Source organism: Corvus kubaryi, unplaced genomic scaffold (assembly GCF_017639235.1).
Source record: "Corvus kubaryi isolate FWS band 111438036 unplaced genomic scaffold, C.kubaryi_AGA036_p1.0 34505, whole genome shotgun sequence".
NCBI lineage: Eukaryota > Metazoa > Chordata > Aves > Passeriformes > Corvidae > Corvus > Corvus kubaryi.
This window is the reverse complement of record NW_024580743.1, coordinates 12,524-24,996: the sequence shown is the minus strand read 5'-3', so window position 1 is coordinate 24,996 and position 12,473 is coordinate 12,524. Positions and strand designations below refer to the sequence as shown.

Here is a 12,473-nt window from a genome sequence, read left to right as displayed (position 1 = left end):
CAGCTCCTGGGGTTGTGAGGAGGATACCATGGCATTATTTAGATTATTCAGTTAGTTTCTCTTATAAAAGTGTTTTACACATAATAATGAAATTTTTAACATGGTACCATACTGAGGCCAGTAGAAGAAAACTGTTTTCCTGAGCTTTGATAAGTTGAACTAAATGGGAAAACAGTAGTTCCTGCTAACATAGTAATCAGTACTTCCTAATGCCTATCTCAGGCAGTCCAGTTTGAGCAAACTGGTTATTGGGTAAGATTCAAGTCTGAGCTGACATTATTTACGTGTAGCAGATTTGTGGCATAGTACAGTTACCATTTGATGCAGCAAGCATTCGTACCCCTTTTTCTTGGTCTGGTCTGGGGTCATGTAAGAAGGTGTTACCAGTATCTCTCCAGCTTGGAATAGCAGGAATTGGTGAGGTGAGAGAGGCAGGCAGTGCCTGCAAGGGCAGCAAAGCCGTGGTGAAATGCTCTCATTAACGCTGTATTCATTACCCTACTGTGCCAGGGACATGCACAGATAACAACTCCTGCAGCCAGAGGAGGAGCAACACGCCAGTCTACTACATTGTTACATTTCTTAAAACTAATCACCTCTTAGTATTTTCATAACTTTTAATTTTCTACTTCTCTGCAGCTGAAGTTCAAAGTGAAATTGAACGGATTTTTGAATTAGCCAGGACACTGCAGCTGGTAGTGCTTGATGCTGATACCATTAACCACCCAGCTCAACTGAGCAAAACCTCTCTGGCTCCCATTATAGTATATGTAAAGATTTCTTCTCCTAAGGTAAATATTTTAGATACCTTTATGTTCTTTCAGTCTTTTTTTTTGGGGCCTTAAATGCAGATAATCACATGTCCTCATTTAGGTTCAGAGCTATATATTGTTACTGCTTCCCTTTGGATAGTGAAGTATTAATAATCAAAAAAGTATCTGAGCTCCAATGTTACCAAAACCCGTTTTGGAAAAGATGCTGTAGCTCCAATGGGTTTTTTAATTGGGATTGCACTTTTAGTATCAATCACGTAAGTAGTAGTAGTGTTCATGGTTCGTTAAATCAAAATAATACAGAAATGAACTCAGAATGAGTATCAGACTGATTGCTAAAGTTTAACATCTGATAATATACTCTTTCATTGTGTGTAAAAAAACATGCACAGACCTTGCGAAGAGGCATTCAAAAGAGAAGAATGAATTTGTGGGAAGAGAACTCAGGAGATAATTTAAAAATTCAACTTAGAAAAAATGAAACCAGAAGCAGCGTAAAAAAGGCAGGAGGGGAACTTTTTAGTGCTTGTAAAGGAAAGGAGATATTTGGATGTAAATTAAAATTAGCTCATTCTGGATGAGGGAACATGGGAAATGTTCTTGAAGCCAGCAAATGAAGAATTTGCTCATGTGAGCAGTTTCAAATGTAAACATTTTAAGTGGTTATATATGTATATTAAGTCTGAGCCTGCTCACTTTTTTTTAATGTCTTACTTTTCACAGGTTTTACAGAGGTTGATAAAATCCCGAGGGAAATCTCAGGCCAAACACCTTAATGTTCAGATGGTGGCAGCTGATAAACTGGCACAGTGTCCTCCTGTGAGTTACTGTTAATTTATGTCTTGTCACTGAAAGGTGCCTTTCTTTTCAAGCACGAGGTTAATTACATAATTTTCGGGAATGTTTGCCCTCTTCTGGCCATATTTCACTATTGCTTTTTGCAGAACACCTCCTGAAGTCTTGTGGCTCTGCACAAGGGTGCAGTCACAATCAGTTATTAGGATGTGTGCTGATACAGTCAGTGCTTCAGTAAACTGAACATTTGTTTTACTTGATAATTTTTAGGGAGTTATTGGTCTAAAAATGAACCCTCTTAGTGACTGTGCTTTATCTCTGGTAGTGTAGGGTAAGACCAGTGGTTTGAGTAGCTCCTCTGGGGCATCTTTCACCACAGCCCACCACTGTTGATGTTCTTGGTCAGGGTTTTGGCAAAGAGTTGAGTGGTACTGCATAGCTGACAGCTCTGTAGTTCTTCTTCAGATGTGCACTGAAGCAAATTCTCCCAATTTCCACCTATGAAGTGGAGGTGATGAGACCCCAACTGTGTTTTAAACCTGGCATGCATTGCTACCTGCATAGTCAGCTGTCAAGAGTATGGGTGAGAAACCAGAAGATGAGAGTACAGTTCAGTTGCAGATATAATTTGCCATAATTATGGAGCTGAGTGAAGGGAATGTCCTCATCATTTCAGTTCAAGCATCTCAGTTAGGAGATGCTCAGGTCTCCAGGAAGTCAATGAAGAATGCTGGAGACCTGCATAGGCCCTCAAAGCTGCCTTCTGCTCCCTGACCAGGGAGGAAATAGATGAAACTCACCTCCTAACTTTAGAAGTCTAAAATTAGACGGTGTGACTAATCTCTTACCTAATATTTGTATGACACTTGGAAACTGAATGATCTGTATTCTTACTGTTTTAGTTATTGGTCTTAGTTTGCCTTAGTTTTCTCTTAGTTATTCTAGATAGGGGGATTGACTCCCTTTCTTGCCATTCCATTTTTTTCAATAGTTAATTCTTCAATATTTATCCCTTCTTTCTGTATATTTAAGATTTGTTCAAGCTGCTTCTTCCCGTCTTCTTTGACTGTTGGTGCATTACTATGTGGAAGTCACAAGGCCTTGCTTTAGCAAGTGTAACATTAGTGCTAGTTATGATTACGGTCTTTTGTGTCAAATGCATTCAGAAAAACAAACACAAATAAAAAAAGGCAAAATATCTTAATACAAGTACTAAAATTGTGGTTCATTTTTCATTAATGAAAAGCATGATCATTGTCTCTAGCTGATCTCCCTTTACCTGGTGATTGTTCTCACTAAAACCTTTCCTTTATCAGGAAATGTTCGATGTAATTCTTGATGAGAACCAGCTTGAAGATGCTTGTGAGCACCTTGCTGACTATCTGGAAGCCTACTGGAAGGCCACACATCCACCTAGCAGCAATCCTCCTAACCAGCTTCTCACTCGCACACTTGCAACAGCCACTCTTTCTATTAGCCCAGGTCCAAATATTAATTTACAGGTACAGTTTTTATGCCATCTCTTCTTTTTCTTCTGTCAACTTCTCCTTCCAAAGCACAGTGTTAGGCTGATATTAGAATACGCTGAATATGTTTTACTGCTGTTGATAGAGTAAAAGCTTTTCCAGTAGACGTTCACCCATTTTCCATATAAAAGGCAAATACAAGCATGTCACTGTTATTGCTATTGTATTCATGGTAGCATGTGTTTGTGTGTTGACTAGGGGGCTGGTTTTGATTCCAAGGACTAAGCTGGCCTGACAGAAAACATATGTTGATGTGAAGTGGAATACTTCAGGTTTTATTGTGCCCAGGACACCGCTGTGCCAGTAATATTTGTACCAGCCACAAGCATTTTTATAGCTGGCCATATGTAATCCAATCAGAGAAATAAAACTAGACTAAGACTATGCACATTCCAGCCTCTGGTAACTTTCTGACTGATGGGCATACTATTGCTAATAGGCAAATCCCAGCCCCAGAGGCCCTGCATGACAAATTGGGTTATGTACAGGCCAGATCCACAAATGTTGGAGGGAAATCTGTTCCAATCTTCCCACAGGCTGTAGAGTTGTAGAGGTTGAGAATGACTGACTGTATTAGTGAAGATTCTAGGTCAAAGTGACCCTTCCAGTGTTTCTTTTGTTCTTTTATTCATTGGACATTGCTGTGAAAAGTACAGATTTCCTTCAAGCTGAACTCCTAGGTCAAATTCAAGTCCCACTGCACTTCACTTTGTGCAGAAAGACCTTGAGAGGCTCTATCTTCTGAACAGTGAGGACACTCTCCAGTTCTCCAGTGAGCTGGGAAAAGCAGGCTTTATTCCTGCCTCTGCACTGATGTACCTGTTGATACAGGCATATTATGTCCCCTCTATTCTCCTTCGACTTTTGGGTTGTATAATTTTATTGAGGTGTTCTGCATAAGGAGATGCTTTCCTTTGGATATGTGTTGCATGATATGAAATGAAGTGTTTCAAGATGATACTTCATTATAAGTAGTGAGTGATGCCTTGAGGCTGAGAAGATAACAGAAAGGGTTAAAATACATCTGTCCCAGATCAAATAATGGCTCACCACATCTAAATTTCTACCTAAGTTCCATATATGCCCATAAGTTATATCCATATGCAAATTACAATTCATAACTCTGGCTAAGAAAAACACCTCCTCTTAGAAAATCAAATCAAAAAAAAATGGATCTGCCCCTAAATTAAAATGCAAAAAAGTAATCTTTGTTATTGTTTTGCAAAACAGTGTTTTTGTGTCAAGTAATTTAGTTCTCATTAGAAAACCACAGACTTGACAGGTTTGTTCTTTAACAAGAATAATTTCTTTAGCCATCTTGAAGGGTATCTCCTTCTCTTGCTTTCAGACACAATTGCAAGAAAAGAGACTGTAAGCTATAGCTCATTTCTGCCTTTTTTTCTGTCCTCAGAGCTGAAACACCTTGAAAAAAATTGTGAGCTGGAAGAATTTCTGAGTATGAAATTCAGTATTGTTGTGTGCAGCCTTGCTAGATAAACTTTCTTTGCTTTGTAGACTTTTAAATTATTTTGCTCAAGTTTTTTATGCTTTTTGGGTGTGGATTTAGAACTCACATACTCATTGTATTAACCACATTCTCTGGAGGATCTATGCAGTTTTAATAACACTTTTCTGAATGCTGTGCTGTCTCCTTACAAACTAACAGATTTTTATTTAAGGACTAAAAATGAGAGTGTATTTGCAGTTTCACAGTTTGTTTGTAGGTCTACTAATACAGAAGTGTGAATCAGTGGGGATCTCTTATGGAACATAAAAGTTTTACGTTCCTTTGGTTTCATTTTCCTACGATAAATGTTCAGCTGACATCTCAAACCTGAGCCTGTCACTGCCTTGGCACAGAGCGGGTCTGTTTTTTAATCATGGTGGCTGAACCCATTCTTTCAACAGTGTTAAGAGCCTGTGTTTAGAGAATTTAAAGTCTATGCCTCTGCTGTTTTTCTGGGCTGCTCTGCAGGGAAAAGCCAAGCCACCAGCTGTTTGGCCTGGGGGAGCCACGCCCGCCCTGCAGAGCATTGGAGTCATCCTCCCCTGGGGCCAATGCAGTGCCCCTTTGCCATGAAACATATTTGGGGTTTGTGGTTTTTTAGTCCCCAGAGTGTATTGTAAGGAGGGATTTGTGTTTCCAGCTGCCAGAGTGGCATTTTTACAGCATGATGCTGCCTGTGTGCGTTGCATGGCACGAGGTGCTTAAAGGCGTGAGGCCTCCTGGGATGGTTTGAAATGAAATCGGCAAAGACCTTACACCTCCTGTCTGTCTGAGGGAGAGCTTTGGAACAAACTTGTATGGAAATAGTTGGCTAATTCCAAAAGGACTGGAGCCACCTCACACACATATGGTGCAGGTGATCAGGGACCACTGGAAATAGGGAGCAAGGCAAATTCACTCAGAGGGCAAAGGCTTCTCTCTCCTCTTTCAACACTGTTTAAACTTCATTCCAAGACCCCCTACTTCTTTGAAAGTACAAACTGAGTACTGAAATAGGATTATCTCAAACTTTCTCTATTTTAGACAAAAAACCTTATGAGATTGGACCATAAAATTCCTGCACTGCAGAATCTATTCCAAATCAAAGCCCAAATTTGGTTATGAATCAAAAAGCTGCATTCATAAATTCAGAATTCAAAATCTAATCCAGATTCAGACATTAGCTGTTTGGTGTCCCTGTAATATTTAAGGAAAGTTACTGTCAATGAATTTGCCTATAAATCCCAACAGCCCTATTCTGAAATTGCAAGTATTGGTTCTAAATTTATTCATTGTGCTCCTTCACATGTGCTCATCATAGCAGAGAAGATGCATCCGAGCTTGTAAAAGTAGCACTGTGTTCAAAGCAGGTTCAAATTTTGCATTTGGTCTCAAACCACATCAATGACAGATTTTATTAGTCATTATTATATAAAGGTACATGCATATGTGGCATTTGACCACATGAGAATTATAGGGTTTCACATATATACCATGTCTAAGTGCCTTAAAACCAGTCATGGTGATGAACTGATAAAAGTTGTGTTTACACATCCAAAGCAGGTGTTGCTTTGGACTCTTTCGCTTTTCACTCGATTTCATTTACAATTCACCTCTGTTGAGTCATTTCATTTTGCCTTGAACAGATCTATTCATGTTTACAGTTACTATACTCCTCTCTGGCAAATCAGAATCATCTTGAGAACCACAAAAACAAGAATAAACAAGAAGTTTGACTGCTATTCCTGTTACCTTGTTCTCATCTATGCCATTTGTTTCAAATTAGGAACACATGGAGCAACCCAGCTAGTCTGTCAGAAGTTGACGTAACAAAGTGTTGTCTTAGAAAATTAGGATTTGTTAAATTTACCAAATTGCTGATTTGAAACATGCCGCTTTTTATAAGTTTCTGATTAAATACAGATTATTTTCCATTCCAATTTCCTGGAATTTTACTTTTTGGGTTGCTAGGAAACCCACCTGCCAGGATCTGTGGCTGAAGGACAAAATTTCCTCCTTCCCCTAGCTCTTTTCCACAAAATAGAAAGACAGAAAGAAGATACGTCCTGAGCTGACCTGGAGGCAATCCTTATTTTTAGACAACTCTGCACATAGAAGGGCAAACTTAAGACTAACTTTGTTAAATTCAGAACAGTCTCACAAACAAATGCCTATATAACTCTGGTAGAATCTACATTAATTTTGTGGCAGCAGAGATGATTTTGTCGTGACATTCTTCACCTCATGTGAGAAGTATATTTCAATTTCAGTATTAACTATTTAAATTTTTGCAATTAAGCTTGAAAAGTTTTTGGCTGCAGTTTGGCAATAAAAGCAGGTTAATGTAATGAAACCCCCAAATGAGTTAAATAATGCCACTTGTTCATTTTGCAGTGATTTCAAAGCATTTATGCGGGTGAAGAGTAGGTTTATTACCTGGTAATTTTTATTTTGGTCTTTTAATAGCAGTGGTGTGTTAGGAAATTTTGTATGTGATAATATCACTCTCCTCCTGCTTTTCTTGGCAATGGGCTCTATTCTTGAGCTCTTAAAATTATGAGGTCAATGTTTAATTTTTCATTACCAAGAAGAAATGAAATTATTGCTGAGAAAACAGACGGTCAGTGATACTATTTAGTATCATAATACAAACTTTATTCATACCAGATTCACTTGCATTTTTTTTCCTTAAAAAAAAGTTACTCTAAAAGAGCCAAGGTTTTGTACTTTGGTTCTTTGCTGGAATCCACCTCCTCAGCCCTCTAAAATCACTTTCCCATAGCAGCTGTTTCCAGACACGCATCTGTAAACTCTTAATTGATATCTGCCCTCTCCTGGCATGGTATCTCCTCTTCAATTTTTCTGTAGTTTGTCCTGTTTCTGCATGCTCTCTTTTTCTTTGGAGGGTGGAGGCAATTACTGCTAACTGGAGTAGTCAGAAACATCACAAAAAATGAGAAGGTGCCACCCAAGTGCCACCCTACATTCTGATGAGAGTAAAAAGAATTGTTTGTATTATAATACTGAATTTTCAGTAAAAGTTGAATACTAATGGGTTTTTTTCCTAGTTTAGATTCAAAGTGGATTGTTTTGTACTTAAAATTTTATTGGTTTCATGGTACTTTCTAGTTGAATTTGATAGTGGGGGAAATTTTTCAATGTGTACCTCATGACCTTACTGCTGGTTCTGGTAGCAGGGATCTCAAGGAGACCAGAGGAATGACCACTCGGTCCCTGAGCGCAGCGGTTCCCACATTGAAGAGGAAGCACGGGTGGAACCCATCAAGAAATCCCAGCACCGCTCTTCCTCCAGCCAACACCACAACCATCGCAGTGGTGGCAGAGGCCTTCACAGGCAAGAAACTTTTGACTCAGAAACACAAGACAGCAGAGATTCAGCTTACGTAGAGCCAAAGGAGGACTACTCACATGAGCATGGTGACCACTATGATTCTCACAGGGATCATAATCACAGAGACGAGTCCCATGGGATCAGTGATCACAGACACAGAGAATCCCGGCATCGCTCAAAGGAGAGAGACCGCGAGCAGGACCACAATGAATGCAACAAACAGCGCAGTCGTCATAAATCAAGGGACCAATATTGTGACAAGGATGGGGAAGTGATATCGAAAAAACGTAACGATGCGGGAGAGTGGAACAGGGATGTTTACATCCGTCAGTAACTTTTGCCTCTGGCAGTCTTGTGTTTCTTTGAAGTCTTGTAACAATGCCCCTTGAAAATATCTTGGGTTCTTCTTTGCAGAACATATGGTATCCTTCTGTATGCTGATTTGTATTGCTGTTGCTTGCATAGCAATAGCATGAAATAGAATATTCATATACTTATTTTTTTGGTTAGTGCTATATGAATTAGTGTAGTACAACTGAAGAGCTCCTGATGTTGTACTATGACATTTTTCAAGCTGTTTTTGGTAGCTGCCACTTGAACAATATCTGTTGCCATCAAGGTGTTGTTAGTGTTTTTTAAAAAAAAGGTACATTTGATGTTTAATAACTTCCCATGTATTCCGCAAGCCAGGATCAGCACATAAAAGAATCTAAAACTTTTTGTCTGTTCTGATTTTTAATTTGGATGCACCTTGATTTGCATATTGATTTAAGCACCACTCTGTTGCTTGTACCTCTGGTGGTCTCCGTATGAAGACAGAATTCAGTCTTGCCTTACACACAGGGGATCATGGAGTCAAAATCTATTTTCTATGTACTGGTACTGTGTACTGTATATACAGTTTATAAATGTTATTTCTGCAGACACCTTCTTACTATATAAGTTTGATCACACTGTTTTAGAGTCCTAATGCCAAGTCAGCAGATTTGCTTTTGAATTACTGGCAACTGGAACTAGCCTCACTTAGGAAATCTGTAACAGTGTTCAATCTAAATACTTTTTCTTCTGTAGCAGAAAGCTTATACTTATTGTAAATATGGATGAGTGCTTGAGATAACGGGTGTAACTCTTATGCTGTCCTTGCAAACCCAATTTTGCATTTTAAAGTTATGGTAAAGATAATGAACTTACCACTATAAATTATTCTTCTCTGTTCAGGTCACAAAATTGCAATGGGCACAGCTTAATTTTTGTTCTACTGTCAGTAAACAGAGCACACATGTTGGAGGTGTGTATGTGAGTGGGTGGGTGGTGGATTGGCGTTCGTGTGCGTGTGCACGTTAGGCAGCAAACTGTGAGAATCTACTGAAGAAAACAAAGGTTACTCAAAAGCCCAATAAATCTATTTCTACCTTCTGTCTTTTAATTTAAAAATCCAAATTGCATTCAGGGCATATGAGGGAATTTACTGACCCAGGTAATTGGGAAAGCATAAATCTGCTGGCTCTTATGTTGAGACTTCAGGAGAGTAAAAACAGGCAAATGTTACTGTGAGTTTCACTGGAAATGTAAAATCTTTGTGTTTTAGAGTATTTGTTTTAGTAAGAAAAGTTTACACAGCTTGTGGAGAGTTATTTTGTTGGAAAATAAATTTTTGTAGCTTCTCCACTTTTTCTACACTTGCCAATTCTCTGCATTCCCACTCTGCAGCCAGCTCACTGCTTTTCCTTCACCTAAGCTGTTGTGCTGCTGATAAGAGCATAGAAAAATTACTGTGACTCTGTTAGGAGCTTTCTAGGGAAAATGCATTGAAGTCAAAGGGAGTGAACACAGTTTGTTTTGCACTGAACACCTGTTGCACTGGTAAGTGGGGGGAAATTCACTATTATTTTTGACTCCAGGTTCCATACCCTTGCCTAGTGTAAAAGCTGTTCTGCATCACATGTAGTCTTTGTAGTACTTGTATGAATGAAATACTTTTTGTATTTCCTTGTAAATAGCACATTATATAAAGACTGTAGTGTGATAAGAATTAGTTTAGCTGGAAGTTCTTTTTATTTATTATTTCAATTATGGGAATATCAGCATTGCCTGATTTTGAATATCATTTTAGTGAAATGGATAAGATACATGGCAGGTGCATGCTTTCTCCAATCTCCTAGCCCAGCGTCCAAGAAGCTCCCTTAAACATTCTCTGTCCTTCCTCTCCTACCCTTCTCCCTGATGCTTTATAAGCATTTTTACAACAACCTAAGAGTGGGAAATTCTGCTGTCAGTTATCTGGCCTTTCCTCCCAGTGCTGCTGACTGTTGTCGTTATTGAAGGGTAGGTTTTGGCTCAAAGCATGAACTGTGGGGAACACAAGAAAAAAGGTTATTTTTCTAGAAATAAAATTCTCATAGTTTTTCTAAACATCACTAAATGGCTTTGTAGAGAAAGGAAGAGTAGGTAAGTAGATATGTTGTACTACTAAATGGATATAAAAGAGTACATAAACAGTGGCTTTTGATACAAGAGAATTTTCAGGGTATCTGTAAAAAATGAAATTAAAAGACTGTTGTTTGAATCATATCAGATCACATGTAAGTGGGAAGAAAGTTATATTGTCTTGCTCTGTATAGCCTGGCTTTAACTAATTTACCAGCTGCAGTAAATGCTGTTGCTCCCTGCACTCATAACAGCTATGTCCTCTAAGAAGTGATTCCACTTCAATACCTTGAATATTTTGTTCCTTTTTTTTTGTTGGGTCTTTGGTTGCGTTTTGGGAGTTTTTGCTTTGTTTGTGTGGGGTTTTTTTTACTTTTGCTCCAGAGAGTGTTTATTTTTCAGCTTTCTTAAAGTATTTTTTAAGGAATATTGGCAGAATTTCAAAGCACTGAGTAGTATATGAAAACTATGGCATAGGTAATTGTGTATAGACAAATAAATGAGAAAATAAAGTGCATAGTCCAAGCCCTAGTATTTAAGTATGGCCTATATATTGATTCATGGAGTACAAACATCACAAAAAACCAGACAAATCCAAATCCATCTGGTCATAGAAACGTGTTTTATATAGTGCTGCTATTTATGTATAGACAACAAATGTGTATTTCTTAGGCAGACTCACTAAATAGGTTTTATTAGCCTTGCTGAGATACTTTTTTTCAGTTTCTGTTTTAAGAGTGACAAATCATTTGTAATGTGAGCTTGTACTACACATATTGCACAATACCACCTGCCTGCTGAGCACTACTTTGAAAAGCACTTTAACGAAGTTACGTCAATAAGAAGCTTTAAAAAACTCCAAGTGGAGGACATATCAAAGATTATTGTGATGAAATGTCTTTGCAAACTTTTGCCAATAGAAAGTTTAATATTTTTGGTTGCATTAGGATACTAATGCGTTCGTATTTCTGTATCTGGTTTCAGGGATTTTGAATCTGAGAAATTGTGGAGGTCCCAGTGAGCTCCAGAGTCTTATGGATGTATGGTACAAAACAACCTGTAAAATTTCCATTCAAATGAGCTAAAAAAGATAATAAAACCAGTGAAACCTAAGGAAAGGGAGGAAGATAAAATAGTTAAGTGTTATGGAAGTCTTGGCAGCTCAACTTTGTATTTTTCTAAGGAATTTCAGTATATGGAAGGAATGGGATGCATTTCAAAATCTGCATGTATATGTTAGATGTTAACCTTATTTTTGTGTGTTTTTTCAAATGAATATACATCAGTGGTGAGTAGCCTTAGTCTATCCTTTACCAGTTGTTTAGTGTTACACAGATGTCATGGAAGAAAGAATTCTCAAGGAGGGCCTGGAAGGAGGTGACAGTAAAAGTCTCAGAGCTGCTAAGGGACAGGACACTGGGGAGGCTTAAGCAAACAGGTTTGTGCACAAAGGCAGCATCGGGATGAGTTATGAGCTGAAAGAAACTATTTTTATTAAATTGATCCGTAAATTACTGCCTAGAATTTAAAGAATTCTTCTAGAATGCTCATGAATTCATATTCTGTGTCTGGCATCAGGAGATCAGAATTTGAAAAGAGTTCCGTAATTTTTGCTTCTCAAGGAATAAAATCAAATACATAGTTTCTCCTAAGGCTCTGGACCTATTTAATGAAGATCAGTTTTAAAGCCACAAAGAGTTTCAGTGGAGCACCTCTTTCCACAGAAATCTGTATACTCTTAACCTATAGCCCTTATTATAAATGGAGGATAAGGAAATTAAATTCCACTCACTAAATCCTGACTAAAGGGAGACACCCATTTTTACCTCTGTCTGCATACCTGGTTACTCATCCTACACACGCAGTTCCTGCCCAGGTCTAATACCCTGCCCCTTAATACTTAAGTCTTTTATGAATCTGTTAGCAATTACCATTTTTAAGCTCTGTTGGTTAGTAAAGTCATACATTCTGTGACATGGGCAAAGGTTTTAATGGGGTCCATTATCATTCCCTCAGCTGGAATGAAGTGAGTGGTCTGACTGCTTTTAATCAATGTCTATTCAAAGGAAAAGAGTTGGTGTAAACCACCTCCTGTGTTTGTTAGTTACTAAAGC

The 12,473-nt window shown here is 38.3% G+C and overlaps 1 protein-coding gene across 1 annotated transcript; it reads left to right on the top strand.

The window, feature by feature from the left end:
• The first annotated feature begins 618 nt into the window (after positions 1–618).
• Positions 619–10,890, top strand: LOC121660384 (voltage-dependent L-type calcium channel subunit beta-2-like). Its single transcript, XM_042019736.1, has 4 exons — positions 619–791; positions 1,497–1,592; positions 2,885–3,070; positions 7,775–10,890. The coding sequence occupies exons 2-4, from the start codon at positions 1,557–1,559 to the stop codon at positions 8,264–8,266; spliced, it is 714 nt and encodes a 237-aa protein (XP_041875670.1). The 5' UTR covers positions 619–791; positions 1,497–1,556; the 3' UTR covers positions 8,267–10,890.
• The last annotated feature ends 1,583 nt before the right edge of the window (positions 10,891–12,473 follow it).

Bases quoted from the DNA above. Each gene is read 5' to 3' on its own strand.
- LOC121660384 (XM_042019736.1), top strand. From the start codon at position 1,557: ATGGTGGCAGCTGATAAACTGGCACAGTGTCCTCCT. The intron at 1,593-2,884 runs GTGAGTTACTGT...TTCCTTTATCAG, and splicing joins AACTGGCACAGTGTCCTCCT to GAAATGTTCGATGTAATTCT. The intron at 3,071-7,774 runs GTACAGTTTTTA...TGGTTCTGGTAG, and splicing joins GTCCAAATATTAATTTACAG to CAGGGATCTCAAGGAGACCA.